The sequence below is a fragment of the Scyliorhinus torazame genome, chromosome 1, assembly GCF_047496885.1.
Source record: "Scyliorhinus torazame isolate Kashiwa2021f chromosome 1, sScyTor2.1, whole genome shotgun sequence".
NCBI lineage: Eukaryota > Metazoa > Chordata > Chondrichthyes > Carcharhiniformes > Scyliorhinidae > Scyliorhinus > Scyliorhinus torazame.
Window position 1 is genome coordinate 366382526 of NC_092707.1, and position 18866 is coordinate 366401391.

An 18866-nucleotide genomic window follows, 5' to 3' on the forward strand; every position below is an offset into this window, starting at 1 on the left:
AAGGGGAGGTTATCACATTCAAGGCGCACAGGAATAGGAGGAGGAGGGAGGAGAATGAACGAGATACTCGAGGTGGACAGGAGATACTCGGGGGTTCCCACTGAAGAGCTGTTGACGAAGAGGAAGATGTTGCAGGAGCAGTTTGATAGGTTGATGACGGGAAAGGCAGTGGGCAATTACAGAGGCAAAGGGGGTGCAATATGAGTATGGAGAGAAGGCGAGCCATATGCTGGTCCACCAGCTGCGGAGGTAGGCGGCGTCTAGGGAAATTCTAAGGGTGCGGACACAGAAATGGGAGGTGGTGTCAGAGCCGGGGAGGATAAACAAGGTGTATAGGGGGTATTATGAGAAGTTGTATAGGGCTGAGCCGGGTGGAGAGGAAGGGGATATGGGGCAGTTTTTGGATGGATTGGAGTTTCCAAGGTTGGAGGAAGAGAAGAGGCAAGTGTTGAAAGAGCCACTGGGACTGAATGAGGTAGAACATAGAACATTACAGCGCAGTACAGGCCCTTCGGCCCTCGATGTTGCGCCGACCTTTGGAACCACTCTAAAGCCCATCTACACTATTCCCTTATCATCCATATGTTTATCCAATGACCATTTAAATGCCCTTAATGTTGGCGAATCCACTACTGTTACAGGCAGGGCATTCCACACCCTTACTACTCTCTGAGTAAAGAACCTACCTCTGACATCTGTCCTATATATATCACCCCTCAATTTAAAGCTATGTCCCCTTGTGCTCGACATCACCATCCGCGGAAAAAGGCTCTCACTGTCCACCCTATCTATTCCTCTGATCATCTTGTATGCCTCAATTAAGTCACCTCTTAACCTTCTTCCTTCTAAAGAAAATAACCTCAAGTCCCTCAGCCTTCCCTCATAAGATCTTCCCTCCAGACCAGGCAACACCCTGGTAAATCTCATTCAAATGCTTCCACATCCAGGTAACTGATAGTATCGGGGAATGAAGTCAGGGAAGGTCCCAGGACCGGAGTTTTATTAGGCGTTTGTGGCAGAGTTGGCACTGCATTTGTTGGGGATGTTTAGTGAGACGTTGGAGAAGGGGGAGTTGCCAGAGATGTTGACACAGGGGTCGATTACACTAATCCCGAAGAAGAGGAAGGATCTGTTGGAGTGTGGGTCATACCAGGCCCATTTAATTGTTGAATACGGATTTGAAAGTTCTGGCTAAGTATTTGGTGGGAGAATAGAAGGATGCGTACCAGGGTTAGTCTCTGAGGATCAAAAGGGTTTTGTAAAGGGCCGGCAGTTCTCTCGCAACATCAGGAGGCTATTAAATGTGAGCATGACTCCGTCAGGAGGGCAGGTGCCGGAGGTTATTGTTTGAATGGATGCAGAGAAGGCCTCCGATCGGGTGGAGTGGAGGTATTTATTTGAAATTTTGGATAGGTTTGGGTCTGGCCTGAAGTTTGTGGCGTGGATGTAACTTTTGTATGTATCCCTGGTGGCAGTTATACATACAAATGAGATGAGCTCACAGAGTTTTGGACTCGGGTCCTCGGCCTCGTGATGCAGCAGTGCTAACCACTGCGCACCGTGTCACCCTACACGCAGTCACAATGCATTCTTAATAGTGATTTCCAGTCATAACCCCAAATTGTACATTGACAATTGTCAGTTTTGCAGAGTTGTGATTCTGTCGTATCTCTTAAACCATCACACCTCTCACCTGAAAGTTTTATTTGGTCTACAACTTTATTTTAACTAATTAAATAAGGTTGAGTGTAACAGGTTCCAAGGGAAGCATGGTGGTGCAGTGGTTAACAATGCTGCCTCACTGTGCCAAGAACACGGGTTCGATCCTGGCCCAGGTCACTGTCCGCTTGGAGTTTGCACATTCTCTCCCTGTCTGCGTGGGTCTCACCCCCACAACCCAAAAAGATGTGCAGGGTAGGTGAATTGGCCACGCTAATTTGTTCCTTAATTGAAAAATAAAGAATTGGGTACTCCAAATGTATATTAAAAAAATGGGACAGGTTCCAGCATAACAAGAAATCTTGCTAACTTTCAAAAGAAGAGGTTCCCATCAGCAAATGTTAACTTTTTAAACGACAAATCTAACTTTTTCCAGTGTAGAGGAACGGTCCATTGACCTGAAACATTAACTCTTGCTTTCTCTCTCCACAGATGCTGCCTGACCTGCTTTGTTTTTTTCATTTCTTACCAACAAATCGCATTCAGGGTAACCAAGGAAGTGTGGAGACCTTTATCCTGCCTCCAACTGTTACAATGTCACTGACTCCATGTTTGCGAAGTCAAAGAAAACCCAGGGCTGATAAAGAACAGATCACAAAGCTGTGCACTGAGGATGTTGCTGCTCATTGTCGCAGGGAATAAATTACAAGTGTTTTGATAGATCGAAAGTAGAACACAATAAATATATGTTTTAAACGGTGACATCTGTCCCAATAAAAACACAACCAGCATTTAGTAAAGATTTACGGAATCATTTGACTTCTTTCACAGGTGGGCTTACCTGTTACACATTTCCAGCAATTTCGCTGTTTTTGGATTCGCACTTGTTGCCCCGATGGCCTTTCTATCGAAACTCCCGACGGTTTAATTTCCTCTCACTTTGAGCTCCAGCTCCCCTCGGAATTGATCCGGAGTCTTCGCCTCACGACCGTTGCCATGCCGACTCACTTTCCGTCCCGTCACGTGGGAGGCCGCCGCCGCGTCCCGCGTGACCCCGCCGTTGCCGTGGCGACGGGGCCGGGCGCGGTGACGTCGAGGCGGTTTGCGCCGCGTCGGCCCGCCTGAAGCGGGGCTCGCGGGGACCGGAAGTGGCGCGTGCGTCCCTCTGGAGGGTTGAAGTGGGGCCCGGCAACCGGCTTCGTTTAGTGCGATCTCCATTTGCCGCCCGAACGCGGCTGCTGCGCGGGGGGGGGGAGGGAATAAATCCCTTTCGCGCTTGTATTTTGTTGTTGTTGCTGGGCGCAGGCCGAGGCAAAGCAAGCTGCAGTGTCCCGGGAGAGGAATATCAGAAGCCGTGTTTGTCCACTTTTGTGTCCGGATAATTGGCCCGAAGGGGGCAACCCGAGGGTAGGACGGGCCGAAGGCTAGTCAGCTAGTTGCTGGCAGGGAGGGTGGAGAGGTCGGAGAAGCAAGCGGTCTGTCACTGCCTCTCGCTCTTCCAGAATTATTTTGTCGTCGCTGTCCGTGTGCGAGACGGCGTCGAGCTCTTCCCCCCCCCCTCGCCGGACCACCCCCACCCCCTCATCAGACCCGCCGAGGGATGAGCCAGGCCCTGCCCGACCCTTGCAACCAACCGTCGACCCTCCCTTCAGCCGCTTGCCGACCATGGCCGCGGATTTGCATTCCAAGTATCAGAAACTTGCACAGGAGTACTCCAAGGTGTGGTTGTTTGGCTGCTGTGCTGATTTCTGTGTTGTTTTCCTTCGTTATTTCTCCATTTTACTTTGGGAATGCTGTCAGTCATGGAGCAAGCCATCCTCCGGCTCTAACCATCTTTGAACTATGGAATGCGTGTGTGATTTGCGGAATCTGATTTTGGTTTGTTGATTGCCCCTCATGCACATGCGGTACTTTGGTTTGAAAACTGGAAATCGCAAACCATGCTGTTCATAATAAGTCACTACTAAAGTATGTTTATAATCTTCGGAGCCTTGTACAAAATTTAAATGCTGGAAATATCCAGTATCTCAAGAGAAATTAACAGATTAACGTGTGTCTGTAACGTTTCATTTGAAATCAGGCTTGTGTAATGCCTGTAGTATGATATTTTAGTATGGAACTGTCAAAGCACCTTTTGAAACATGGGTGTGTCTTCAGCTATGTTTTTTTTGTTTGTTCATGGGATGTGGGCATTCCCACATTGATTGCCTATCTCTAATTCCCTTGAGAATGTGGTGATGAGCTGCTGCAGACCGTGTGGTATAGGTGCACCTAGGGAGGGAGTTCAAGGATTTCGGCTTTGTGAAATGGCGATAAAATCACAAATTTGTGAGGCTTGGAGGGGAACTTTCAGATTATGATGTTCCCATGCGTCTGCTGCCATTAACCTGACGGCAGAGTATTTTTCATGAAGGGCTGCTTCTCAACCTTGCCCTCACCTGAGGTATGGTGATCTTCGGGTTCAAGCACCACCAGTCTGCTTCCCCCTCAAAGGAGAAAGATGCCTATGGTCACCTGGGACTCTGCTGACTTTATTAGATGGTAGAGATTGTGCTGTCTAAGGAGCCTTGGTGAGTTCCTGCAATGCAGTTTGTAGACCTTGTACACTGCTGATTGCTTCCACTGTGTCTCTGTGGTGGAGGGAGAGAATATTTGTGGATATCATGCCAGTGAAGCAGACTGCTCGTCCTCGATTGTGTTGAGCTTCTTGAGTATTGTTAGAGCCGCATTCATCCAAGCAAGTAGAACATCATGCTCCTGACGTACCTTGTAGATGGTCCACAGGCTTTTGTGAATCAGGAAGTGAGTTACTTCCTACAGGATTCCTAGCTTCTGTCCTGCTCGTGGCAACAGTATTTATATGGTTGGTCCAGTTCAGTTTCTGGTCAATTGTAACCTTCAAGATTTTTACAGTGGGAGAATTGGTGAAGGTAATGCCATTGAATGTCATGTGCGATGGTGAGATTTTCTCATTGGGTTTGATAATTGCCTGGCACTTGTGCGGCACGAATGTTACTTGTAAGTCCAAGCCAGGATATTGTCCAGGTCTTGCAACATTTGGACGTGGACTACTTCAACTTCAGGTGCTATATAACACACAGTTGAAGTTACAGATCTCAGTGATAGGGTAGTTGGTGATGGAAACAATTTGAGATCTTCAACAAGAACCACTCTTACTGAATTAAATGTTACATTATGCATTATATATTAGTATAAATACATTAAACATTGCTCCATGATAGTGCATCGGGAAGAATTAGTTTATTTAATACTCACCGTGCTTATCTAGAAATCAAGGGTTAAATAATCTTTATTGTCGCAAGTAGGCTTACATTAACACTGCAGTGAAGTTACTGTGAAAATCCGGGAATCGAACCTGGGACCCTGGCACTGTGCTACCGTGCTGCCACTTGTGTGAATTATGCAAATTCTGGGATACCGGGGTTATTTGGCAGGAAGTTAAGTGGTTTCTTAAAACATGATGCTGAATAAACCTTACCATTATTGTTAAATCTTCAAATACTCTTGGTCCATTGTGTAGCTGGTTAAATGCATTTGGCATGGTGCATTAGATGTTATGCGCTGTGGTGGCTTTTAGATTTGTTGTTTATTCTGAAGACAAATTCTTGATTTTATTCCCACAGTGGTAGAATACTGGAAAGAGCTTAATGGTTGTTTCCTGCCCATTATAGAAGAAGAAAAGATGGATTGGGGCAATAATAATCTTTATTAGTGTCTCAAGTAGGCTTACATTGCAATGAAGTTACTGTGAAAATCCCCAAGTTCCCACACTCTGGCGACTGTTTGGGTACACTGAGGGAGAATTTAGAATGTCCAATTCACCGAACAAACCCGTCTTTCGGGACTTGTGGGAGGAAACGGGAGCACCCGGAGGAAACCCATGCAGATACGGGGAGAACGTGCAGACTCCGCACACAGTGACCCAAACCAGGAATCAAACCCAGGTCCCTGGTGCTGTGAAACAACAGTGATAACCTCTGTGCTGCCCATAAACCACAGTTCCACTCTCGGATAGTGATCGTGCAGTTCCTAATTGCCAGCTCAAATGTAGAGTTCAAAGATATTTAAGATTGTCCACCTTCTGAACAATTTTGAGAATGGATACAAAATGCTGAAACAGAAGAGAGAAGAAATGAAATTCCTTGCCAAGTAATACGTTTAATTAAAGATGGATGTAGTTTTTGTGCCAGAAACGTTTATATTCTTTGCGTTTTACTGATCAAAGGAATTATTTGTGAACACTACCATTTATAGCATGTATCGATTTTTATCTTCAAGAATTTGAATTGGCAGCTAAATGAGAAATTAAATCCGTTACTTTATTCCAACATTCTCGTGATATGCTAAAATGCTTTATAGCACATTGTTTCTAAAAAAAATCAATTAAATAACATTTATAGCTTGTTAAATTAACGTTAACTAAAATTATCATTGAGAATTCCTGTGATAAAATATTCACCTTGATGTTTCAGCTTCGAGCTCAGAACCAAGTGCTGAAGAAGGCTGTTGTGGATGAGCAAGGCCAAGGGACATCTTTAAAGGTATGGTCAAGAGCCTCTTTATAGCTGAGATATAAATACAGTAATGTTACAATATTTAATGTCCTGTCTTCCGGACAAAATGGTGCTGTTTTAGATCTAAATGATACACCTTCATTTAAATCTAAGTAGAGGCATTGTTTTGTTGCAGATTTCCAGTAGTTAAAGTTGCTCATATGCAATAGTATTATTACATTTTTTGTAACCTCTAGTTGAACCTTCCTGACTCTGATTTTATAGAAAATGATGAAGTTGTGTAAATGAGAAAATAGCAAATACAGCAATTTTGGGCTCGCTTAACAGCAGAAACTGATCTTGAGTAAGTCCAGGTTAACCTGATGTAAATTATATTCAAATTATAAATATAGTAATTGCCTGAGAAATACATTCATGAATGTTGGTGGCAATGTGGGAGGCAGAAAGGAGCAGGAAGAATTCAATACAAAAGCTTAATGCAAATTATCTGGTTGCCTGACTGTTATTTGAGATCTTATTGTGAAAGGCACTAATAAAAACAGTTTTTAAAATGATTTTAGTGTCATCATAACCGTTGTTATACCTTTTGTATAGGGTGTTGGTGAGGCCGCATCTTTCATTGCTATAGGGATGGAGTTCAAGACTAGGGAGGTTATGCTGCAATTGTATAAGGTGTTGGTGAGGCCACATCTGGAGTATTGTGTTCAGTTTTGGTCTCCTTACCTGAGAAAGGACATATTGGCACTGGAGGGAGTGCAGAGGAGATTCACTAAGTTGATCCCAGAGTTGAGGGGATTAGATTATGACGAGAGGTTGAGTAGACTGGGACTGTACTCATTGGAGTTTAGAAGGATGCGGGGGGATCTTATTGAAACATATAAAATTATGAAGGGAATAGATAGGATAGATGCGGGCAGGTTGTTTCCACTGGTCGGGGAAAGCAGAACTAGGGGGCATAGCCTCAAAATAAGGGGAGGTAGATTTAGGACGTAGTGTAGGAGGAACTTCTTCACCCAAAGGGTTGTGAATCTCTGGAATTCCTTGCCCAGTGAAGCAGTTGAGGCTCCTTCTTTAAACGTTTTTAAGAAGATAGATACCTTTCTAAAGAATAAAGGGATTCGGGGATATGGTGTACGGGCCGGAGAGTGGAGCTGAATCCACAAAGATCAGCCATGATCTCATTAAATGGCGGAGCAGGCTCTGGGGGCCAGATGGCCTACTCCTGTTCCTAGTTCTTATGTTATGTTGTTCCTGTGTTTCTTGAATCCGAAAATTCATAAAGTTGAACAGACTTGCTTGGTAGAAAAATGTTACTGTTGGTAGCTCTTCAATTCTTTCTTGCATTCGTAAATTAGTTAAAAAACAACCTCCGTCTCTTATGACTGTTTTATTTTTCCGTTTTGCCACTCCTCCCTCACCCCCGGCAGCTACTGCCAGCCTAGCGGCGAATGAGAACTTTGCTGGTGGAGGATCATGGGTGGAGACCTGGTTTGATTCGTTTCGTAGGCATGGAGCTAGTAATTAACTGCTGAAATAAGTTGTATCAAAAAGAATGGATCACAAGATTCCCACTATTTTGTAGCAAAATGTCATGCTTGCCAAATAGTAAATATGTATTTTTGTAATTAGACCGCAGCCTCCTTATTGTTTGTCAGATCCTGAACTAAAATTATTTTTAGAACAAAGATATTTGTGATGAATACTGTTCTGGGGAAAGTAATGTGGACAGCATCGCCTTTTTCACCCTGGTACTTTATGGACCAGAAGTTGAGTAAATGCACATGACTTCTATCTGGCCTCCCACATTCTACCCTTTTATAAACTTGAGGTTATCCAAAACGTTCCTGTCCGTCTCATTACTCACACCAAGCCCCTGTGCTCACATTGGCTCCTGGTCAAGCAACATCTTGATTTTAAAATTCCTCCCACCTCCCTATCTCTACAACCCTGTGCAGCCCCACACCCATCTGAGATTTCTGTGCTCCTCTCCTTCTGGCCTATTGAGCGTCAACAATTTTAATTGTTCCACCATTAGTGTCTGTTCCTTCAGCTGTTTGACCTCCAAGCTCTGAAATTCTCTCCCTAAACTGTTCAATATTCTAACTCTCCATCTTCGCCCCTTCAAGCCTACCTCTTTGACCAAGCTTTTAGTCATCTGTCCTAATGCCACCTTACATGGTTTAGTGTCTAATTTTGCTTTATGACATTGCTGTGAGGCACCTTGAGAAAGGCACATGTGTTATATAAATACAAGTTATTGCATTTTAATCAATTTGCGCTAAAGCAACCTTGAGGGCATTTTCTCCTGTACTATTTTTAAAAGAAATTGAGTACCCAATTAATTTTTTCCAATTAAGGGGCAGTTTAGTGTGGCCAATCCACCTAGCCTGCACATCTTTTTGGGTTGTGGGGGCGAAACCCATGCAAACACGGGAGAATTTGCAAACTCCACACAGACAGTGACTCAGAGCCGGGATCGAACCTGGGATCTCGGCGGCGTGAGACAGCAGGGCTAACCCACTGCGCCACCATGCTGCCCCTCCTGTACTATGTTAACCATTACAATCAGGAAGAACTTTCATATATAAGCATCTTTGTACTACTGACTTTTCCTACAGGAAGCTAAATAATAATTTTACTTGTTTTCAGTTGGTGGAGAGGGGGGAACCTCAAAGGCATCAGAGACATTGGGAGAGAACTGGCTGGATCAGCTGAATATTCCAGGATGTGGTGTTTTAGGCGAGACAGGGAGGAAGGTAAACGAGATGGGGGAGTTGCAATACTGGTTAGAGAACATATCGCAGCTGTACAGAGGGAGGGCACCATGGAATAATCAAGTAACAAGGCACTGTGGATAGAACTCAGAAACAGGAAGGGGGCAGTCACTATGATGGGGGTATACTACAGGCCTCCCAACACCCCACGGAAAGTTGAAGAACAGGTATCTAAGCAGATTCTGGATTCATGTAGAATGTTTGCCTTCATTGGCCGGGGCATTGAGTATAAGAATTGGCAAGTCATGTTGCAGCTGTATAGAACCTTAGTTAGGCCACACTTGGAGTATAGTGTTCAATTCTGGTCGCCACACTACCAGAAGGATGTGGAGGCTTTAGAGAGGGTGCAGAAGAGATTTACCAGAATGTTGCCTAGAATGGAGGGCATTAGCCAGGAGGAGCGGTTGAATAAACTCTGTTTGTTCTCACGGGAACGATGGAGGTTGAGGGGCGACCTGATAGAGGTCTACAAAATTATGAGGGGCATAGACAGAGTGGATAGTCAGAGGCTTTTCCCCAGGGTAGAGGGGTCAATTACTAGGGGGCATAGGTTTAAGGTGAGAGGGGCAAGGTTTAGAGTAGATGTACGAGGTAAGTTTTTTACGCAGAGGGTAGTGGGTGCCTGGAACTCGCTACCGGAGGAGGTGGTGGAAGCAGGGACGATAGTGACATTTAAGGGGCATCTTGACGAATACATGAATAGGATGGGAATAGAGGGATATGGACCCAGGAAGTGTAGAAGATTGTAGTTTAGTCGGGCAGCATGGTCGGCACGGGCTTGGAGGGCCGAAGGGCCTGTTCCTGTGCTGTACTTTTCTTTGTTCTAATAGGGTAGTTGTAGTGGGAGACTTTAATTTTCCTCATATTGACTGGAAATCCCTTCGGAATAGGGATCTGGATGGTGAGGAATTTGGTAAGTGTGTCCAAGAGGTTTTTTGGAACAAAATGTGGATAGTCCGACTAGAGAGGGGGCTATACTGGACTTCGTACTAGGGAACGAGCCCGGCTAGGTCATCAAAGTTGCACTGGGGCAACATGCGGCGAACAGTGACCACAATTCGGTAAGCTTTCGGATAGTCATGGAAAAGGACGAGTGTTGTCCTAGGGTTAAGGTGCTTAATTGGGGAAGGCTAACTACAACCAGATTAGGCAAGATTTGGAGGCTGTTCTTTGGGAGAGGCTGTAGGAGGTAAATCTGCATTTGGCATGTGGGAGTCTTGAGCATTTGATGGGTGTGCAGGACAGGCATTTGCCGGTAAAAAGGAAGGCCAGGAAAGGCAGGATTCGGTAACCATGGGTTACCAGTGAAATTGTGAGTCCAGTCAAAAAGAAAAAAAGATGCATACGTGAGGTACAGGGAACTAAAAACAGATGAAGCACTTGAAGAATACAAGGAAAGTAGAAAAGAGCTCAAGTAGGGAATTAGGGAGGCAAAAAGGAGTTACAAAATGTCCTTGGCAGACAGGATTAAGGAGAATCCCAAGGCATTTTGTATGTATATTTGGAACAAGAAGGTAGCTAGAGAAAGAGTTGGTCCACTCCAGGACAAAGGGGAAATTATGTGTAGAACCAAAGTAAGTAGGTGAGATCCTTAATGAATATTTTGCATGGTATTCACAAAGGAGAGGGACACGTTGATTGGTGGTGTCTCAGAGATGTATAAACACTTTAGAACAGGTCGTTATTACGAGGGAGGAAGTGATAGGTGTGTTTTTTTTTTTTTTTAAATGTTTTTTTATTGGGTTTTATACATGGTAAAAGAAATAACAAAAACACTTCATAACTAAAAGACCAATCAAAGGATGGGAAAATAAAAACAGTTCAGCAATGAAGAGAACATTTCATTATACATGCCATTGGGATGGGGGGGGGGGAGGGGGGGGCTCACACCCTCTTTATAAAAAAAAAAAGATACATACAGAACAGGCAAAACAAAACTGGGTGGTGCCCTTGATGTTACTTGCTTCTCCCGTTCGGTTTTCTTTTTCGTTTTTGTGCATTTGCTTCTGCATCGGCCGTCTGCTGTTCCCTCCACCTGTACTTTCTTACACTCTTATGCCCTGCTGTGTTTGTTGCTGTTGTTGTCGTTTCCTGTGCTCTCCTTCCAGTTTGTGTTCCCTCCTCTTTTCTCCCCTCTGGTTCCCCTCTATTATTCTCCTCCCCTTGTCCTTCTTCCTTCCCTGCCCCTCTTCCTCTGCAACTCTCCTTTCTTTTCAGCTGTGTTTGGCTGCTCCCTCTTGCACTGTTTCCTCTCTCCCCAGGTCCTCCCTCCCTTCCCTCTCTTTTCTCGTGTCTTGGCTACTTTATTATTTATTTGTTCTTGGTTGGCCACAAACAGGTCCTGGAAGAGTTGGGTGAATTACTTCAATGTTCTGAGGAAGCCATCTTCCGACCCCGGATGGCGAATTTAATTTTATCCATATGGAGAAATTCCGACAGGTTGGACAGCCAATCTGCAGCTTTGGGTGGTGCTGCTGACTGCCAGCCAAGCAGGATTCTACGGCGGGCGATCGGGGAGGCAAGGGCATCAGCCGCCCTCCCCAGGAAGAGATCTGGTTGGTCTGATACCCCGAAGACTGCCACTTATGGGCACGGCCCAACCCTCATCCTCACCACTTTGGACCTCCTCACCATTTTGGACATTGCCTCGAAGAAGGCTGTCCAGTACCCAGCAAGTCTGGGCAAGATCAGAACATGTGGGCGTGGTTGGTTGGGCCTCCTTGGCAGGTCCGCATCTGTCCTCCACCTCCGAGAAGAACCTACTCATTCGGTTCTTGTTAAGTGAGCTCTATGTACCACCTTTAGTTGCGTTAGGTTGAGTCTTGCGGTGTTGGGTGTGTTTAAAAAGTATTAAGGTAAACAAATCACCAGGGCCAGATGGCATCTATCCCAGATTAGAGGGAGACAAAATGAAATCGCTGGGCCTCTAACAGAAATCTTTGTATCCTCGTTGGCCACAGGTGAGATCCCAGCGCATTGGGGGATAGCCAATGTTGCACCGTTATTTAAGAAGGTTTGCAAGGATAACCTGGGTAATTATAGGTCAGTGAGCTTGACACCAGTGATAGTGAAATTGTTGGAAAAGATTCTCCGAAATAGGATCTATGCACATTTGGAAGCGAATGATCTTATTAGCGACAAACAGCATGGTTTTGTACGAGGGAGGTCATGTCGTCTCACTAATGTAATTGAGTTTTTTGAGGAGGTGACAAAAATGGTTGAGGGAAGAGCTGTGGATGTTGTCTACATGGACTTTAGTAAAGCATTTGGGGTCAGAGGTGAACTAGCTGGATGGATTCAGAACTGGCTGGATGGATTCAGAACTGGCTTGGCCATAGAAGACAGGGTAGCAGTGGAAGGGAGTTTTTTCGAATGGAGATCTGTAACTAGTGGAATTCCACAGGGATCAGTACTGGGATCTCTGCTGTTTGTAATATATATAAATGACTTGTAAGAAAACATAGCGGATCTGATTAGCAAGTTTACGGATGATACTAAGATTGCAGGAGTTGTGGATAGTGATGAAGATTGTCAGAGAATACAACAGAAATGGCAGATGGAATTTAACCCGGACAAATGCGAGGTGATGCATTTTGGTAGCTCCAATTCAGGTGGGAGCTATAAAATAAATGGAAGAACCATCAGGAGCATAGAGACACCGAGATCTGTGCATGCAGGTCCACGGATCCTTAAAAGTGGCAGCACAGGTGGAAATGGTGGTAAAGAAAGCATATGGCATGCTTGACTTCATCGGACGAGGTATAGAGTATAAAAGCTCACAAATTATGTTACAGTTAAATAAAACGTTGGTTGGGCCACATTTGGAATACTGTGTCCAATTCTGGTCACCACACTACCCAAAGGATGTGGAGGCTTTGGAGAGAGTACAGAAAAGATTTACCAGGATGTTGCCTGGTATGGAGGGTATTGGCTATGAGGAGAGATTGAATAAACTGGGATTGTTCTCTCAAGAGAGACGGAGGCTGAGGGGCAATGTGATAAAAGTTTATAAAATTATTAGGGGTATTGATAGGGTAAACAGTTGGAGGCATTGCCCAGAGCGGAAATGACAATACAAGGGGGTACAAGTTCAAGGTGAGGGGGGATAGTTTCAGTGGAGATGTGCGGGGGAAGCATTTTACACAGGGTGGTGGTGGCCTGGAACGCACTGCAGAAGTGAAGTGTTTGAGGCAGATACGTTAGCGACCTTGAAGACATATCTGGATAGGCACATGAACAGACGGGGTATAGAAGGCAGTTGGTCTAGATAGGACATGTGATCGGCGCAGGCCTGGAGGACCGAAGGGCCTGTTCCTGTGCTGTATTGTTCATTTATATAAAGCACTGTCCATTCCTGCTTTCATCTTTCAAAATTACACTCTATTATGATCATTCTGAAATCAAAAATAACACCAGCTTTTTTTATCTGCTGCATGCCATCTTAATCACCTTTTATCCTGCTGCCACCAATAGCAAGTGGAACAAGCTCAAACATCTTTATCACGACGACTAAGACCATTGTTAGCTGCTTCTGCCACTTCCTTTCTTTTCCCTGCCCTCCTGGCCAGACTTCCTCTAAAGTGCTCCCTACCCAAACTCTGAATTTGCATCTTTCTTTCATCTCTCTATCTATCTCATGTCCTCTGCAAGTTCAACTTGTCAAAAACATCTATCTCCTGTTCTGTTGACTCTTCATGCTATTTTGCTAACTATTCATCTTTCCTTCCTGGCTTCCATGTTAGCTGATATTGTCAACTGTTCCCTTCCCTCAGGTGCTGTCCCCGCTCTTTCAAATCTGTTGTCATCACCCCTTTAAAGAAAACAAACCCTTGGCCTCCTCAGTCCTTGCAAACTGCATCCTATCTCTGACTTTCATTTTCTCTCCAGTCCTTGAGAACCTGTATTGACCTTTCCAATCACTCCTTTTCTGGAATTCCTCCATTTAGGTTTCCACCCTGCCACAGTTCCAAAACAGCTCCTATCAAAGTCACAAATGACATCCTCTGTGAATGAACATGATGAATATCCCTCCGTGTCCTTCTTGACCAGTCTGCAGCCTTTGAACACACCATTTTCCACTAATGCCTTACTACCGTTGGCCAGCTAGGAAGGAACACACTTGCCTTGACCTTTCTTATCTGTTCAGTCAGAGCCAGAGAATCATCTGCAGTCACTTTTCTTTCTGCTCCTGTTATCTCTGTTTCCCCCCCCCCCAAGGATTTATCCCTGTCCTCTCATATTTCTCATCTACCTGCTGCTCCTTGGTGACGTCATCTGAAAACACAGCATAAGTTCACACATGTAAATAGCTCTACCTCATCACCACCAGCTCGCTCAACCTTTCCACTGTGGTTTAATTATTCAACTGATTGTCTGACATCCAGTGCTGGATGAGTAGCAATTTCTTCCAACTAAATATTGGAAAGACTGAAGACGTCTTCAGCTTTCGTAACATATTCTGATCCCTAGTCACTGTCTGTATCCTGGCAACTGGCTGTGGCTGAACCAAGCTTGGCATCATATTTGACTACCAAGCTGAGCTTGCAACCATATTTGCACCATCATTAAGACCACCTATTTTCACTTCTGTGACATTCTGTTCTTGATTCAGCTCATCTGCCAAAACCTTCATTCGTGCCTTTTGTTACGATGGATTTGACTATTTCAATGCACTCTTGGCTAGCCTCCCATCATTCACCCTCCATAAATGCAGGGTTTAAACTTAAATCTACTACCTATATCCTGACTTACAAAGTTCCATTCATCCATCGTCCTACATATGCTTTGGGAGCAGTCATAAGCAGTGCCGTGGTCTTTACCTGTCCTGTACTGACTTATGTTCACGTGTATAAACTGATTTTCCACACACTTTTTTTCTCTGCAATAGGAGGAGCTGAAGATGAAGGACCAAAGTGTTAGGAAGTTGCAACAGGAAATGGACAGCTTAACGTTCCGAAATCAGCAACTGTCAAAGCGTGTGGAGCTACTTCAAGAGGAATTAGTAACTACTGAGGCCAAGGGCAAGAAGAACAAGGTAGAATCTGGAATGAATCGAGGTTCCTGAGACCCAAAGTACTTGAATTTTGATTAAACTGAGTAATTAATGGCATAGTGTTACTGTGTTTCATATCCATACTCTTTCCTTTGCAAGTAGATATTCACATGTATTAGCTGTATTTATCATCCCATTTTATTAAGGCATTTGTAATTTTTAACAATTTTGAATGCAAACATAACACTGTGAATAACCCCCCCCCCCACCCCCACACCAACAACCATACCCAGCCAACATGGCTTACACACAGTTCCTCAGTCACCCCTCCTCCTCTCGCTGATCCCGCCTATGCTAGCTCTCTTTTTCCTCCCAACCCTATCGAATCTGCTGACAGCTTAATTTGCTCCAAAGAAGTCTATAAACGGCTGCCAAGTCTGGGCGAACCCTAACGTTGATCCTCTCTGGGCGAGCAGATTTTCGTTTCTTTGGGTCTGAATATTTCAATGCACTCGTGGTCATCCTCCCACATTGTACCCTCCATTCGGTCATCCAAAATGTTGCTGTCTGTGTCCTTCCCTGTGCTAAGTTCTGTTCATTCATCACGCCTACACTTGCTGACCTACATTGGTTCTCTGCTAAGCAACACCTCAATTTAAAAACTTTCATCAATGCCATCAAATCCAGTCATGGCCTCCCACTCCCATCTCTGTATTATCCTCCAGCTGCACAATCACACTCCTTTAATAATAATATAACAATCTTTATTGTCACAAGTGGGCTTGCATTAACACTGCAATAAAGTTACTGTGGAAGTCCCCTAGTCGCCACATTCCGGTGCCTGTTCAGTTACACAGAGGGAGAATTCAGAATGTCCAAATTACCTAACAGCACGTCTTTCGGAATTTAAGAGAAGAAACCGGAGCACCGGGGAAAATGTGCAAACTCCACACAATCAGTGACCCTGGGCTGGGATCGAACCGGGGTCCTCGGCGGAGTGAGGCAGCAGTACTAACACCTGTCCTCGCCCCCAAAGAATCGGCTCATCCTTGTTCTGGTCATGTGTGCCCTATGCAGCACCTTAAACTGTATGAGGCTGAGCCTCGCGCACGAAGAGGAAGAGTTCACCCTCCCAAGGGCATCTGCCCATGTCCCCTCCTCGATCTCCTCCTCCCACTTTCCTTTCAACTCCACCACCGAGGCCTCCTCCTCCTGCATCATCTGGTAAGTTGCCAAGATCTTCCCCTCTCCAACCCACCCCCCGAGAGCACCCTATCCTGTACCGTGCGTGGCAGCAGCAGTGGGAATTCCACCACTTGCGCCTGGCAAACGCCCTTACCTGTAGATACCTCTAGGTGCTCCCCGGGGGGGAGCCCATACTTCTCCTCCAGCCCACCCAGGCTCGCGAACTTCCCATCCCCCAACATTCTTATCCCTGCCCTGTGTCACCGCGAAAACCCTCCATCTATTCTCCCTGGGACAAACCGGTGCTTCCCCCATATTGGGGTCCACAGGCCCCCACTTCCCCCCTGTGCAGCCTCCACTGCCCCCAGATTTTGAGGATAGCCACCACCGCCGGGCTCGTGGTATACCTCATTGGTGGGTGCGGCAGCGGCGCCGTTGCCAGTGCCTCCAGACTCGTACCCTCACAAGACGCCATCTCCAGCCTCTTCCATGCAGCCCCCTCCCCCTCCATCACCCACTTGCGCACCATCGCCACATTGGCGGCCCAGTAGTACCCACAGAGGTTGGGCAGTGCCAGGCACCCCCCAGGCACCCCCCCCCCCCCCCCCCCCCCCCCCCCCCCCCCCCCCCCCCCCCCCCATCCTGCTCCAGGAACACCTTTCTACCCCTCGGAGTCCCTCGCACCCACACAAACCCCGTTGTGCTCCTGTTGACCCGCCTAAAGAAGGCCTTCGGAATAAGAATGGGTTGGCACTGGAACAGGAACAAAAACCTTGGGAGCGCCGTCGTCTTAACTGACTGCACCCTACCCGCCAGGGACAGCGGCAACGCGCCCTACCTCTTAAACTCCTCCTCCATTTGCTCCACTAGCCTCATGAAATTAAGTCTATGCAGGGCCCCCCCCCCCCCCCCGCTCCTGGCCACCTGGACCCCCAAATACCTGAAGCTCCTCTCTGCTCTTTTTAGTGGGAGCTCACCAATTCCCCTCTCCTGGTCCCCTGGGTGAACCACTAACAACTCGCTCTTCCCCATGTTGAGCTTGTACCCTGAGAAATCCCCGAACTCCCTGAGGATCCTCATTACCTCCGGCATTCCCTCCACTGGGTCCACTACATGTAGCAGCAAGTCGTCCGCATAGAGCGACGCCCTATGCTCTTCCCCACCCCGCACCAGCCCCCTCCAGTTCCTCGACTTCCTCCGTGCCATAGTCAGGGGTTCAATCGCCAGTGCGAAGAGCAGGGGGGATAGGGGACACCTCTGCCTCGTCCCTCGATGTAACCGAAAGTACTCAGACCTCCTCTTGTTCGTGGCCACACTCTCCATCGGGACCTCGTACAACAGCCTAACCCACCTGACGAACCCTTCCCCAAACCCGGACCTCTTCAGCACCTCCCACAAGTACCCCCACTCTACCCTATCGAAGGCCTTCTCAGCGTCCATCGCCACCACTATCTCCCCCTCCCTCGCTGGCATCATAATAACGTTCAGCAGCCTCCGCACATTCGCGTTTAACTGCCTCCCCTTCACGAACCCCGTCTGATCTTCGTGGATCACCTGCGGCACACAATCCTCTATTCTCGTGGCTAAGACCTTCGCCAGCACCTTGGCATCTACGTTTAACAACGAAATCGGCCTGTAAGACCCACACTGCAGGGGATCCTTGTCCCGCTTCAGGATCAAGGAGATCAGTGCCCGGGACATTGTCGGGGCAAAGCACCCCCATCCCTTGCCTCATTGAAGGTCCTAACCAGCAACGGGCCTAACGGGTCCACACACTCTTTGTAGAATTCGACCGGGGAACCGTCCGGCCTCGGTGCCTTCCCCGCCTGCATGCTCCCTATCCCTTTGATCAGCTCCTCCAGCCCAATCGGGGCCCCTAATCCCACCACCAGTCCCTCCTCCACCTTCGGGAACCTCAATTGGTCCAGAAAGCGGCCCATCCCTCCCTCCTCCAGTGGGGGCACGGACCGATACAGTTCATCATCAAAGTCCCTGAAGACCCCATTGACGACAACCCCACTCCGCACCACACTCCCTCCCCTATCCTTAACTCCCCCGATCTCCCTAGCTGCGTCCCGCTTCCGAAGCTGATGCGCAAGCATCCGACTTACCTTTTCCCCATATTCATAAATCGCCCCCTGGGCCTCCCTCCACTGCGCCTCCGCCTTCCTGGTGGTCAACAGGTCGAATTCGGCCTGGAGGCTACGCCTCTCCCACAACAGTCCCTCCTCCGGCACCTCTGTATACCTCCTGTCTACCCTCACCATCTCCCCACCAGCCTCTCCCTCTCACTCTCCTCCTTGTGGGCCCTAATGGATATCAGCTCTCCCCTAACCACCGCCTTCAGCGCCTCCCAGACCATCCCCACTCAGACCTCCCCGTTATCGTTGGCCTCCAGGTATCTCTCTATGCTTCCTCGGACCAGCTCACTCACCTCCTCGTCCGCCAACAGCCCCACCTCCAAGCGCCACAACGGACGCTGGTCCTTCTCCTCCCCAGCTCTAGGTCTACCCAATGTGGGGCGTGATCCGAAATGGCTATCGCCGAGAACTCGGTATCCTCTACTCTCGCTGTCAGTGCCCTGCTCATAACAAAAAAGTTGATCCGGGAATAGGCCTTATGAACATGCGAGAAGAATGAAAATTCCCTAGCCCCCGGCCTGGCAAATCTCCAAGGGTCCACCCCTCCCATCTGGTCCATAAACCCCCTCGGCACTTTAGC

At 47.0% G+C, this 18866-nt stretch overlaps 1 protein-coding gene across 1 annotated transcript in view; it reads left to right on the forward strand.

Annotated features, from left to right (window-relative positions):
• Nucleotides 1-2933: 2933 nt before the first annotated feature.
• The window catches only part of ppp1r21 (protein phosphatase 1, regulatory subunit 21), a 156176-nt gene continuing 140243 nt past the window's right edge, over nt 2934-18866 (forward strand). The window contains 3 exon segments of the mRNA XM_072511215.1: nt 2934-3378; nt 6153-6221; nt 14856-15002. Coding sequence (XP_072367316.1) covers nt 3325-3378; nt 6153-6221; nt 14856-15002 — 270 coding nt within the window. The 5' untranslated portion in view covers nt 2934-3324.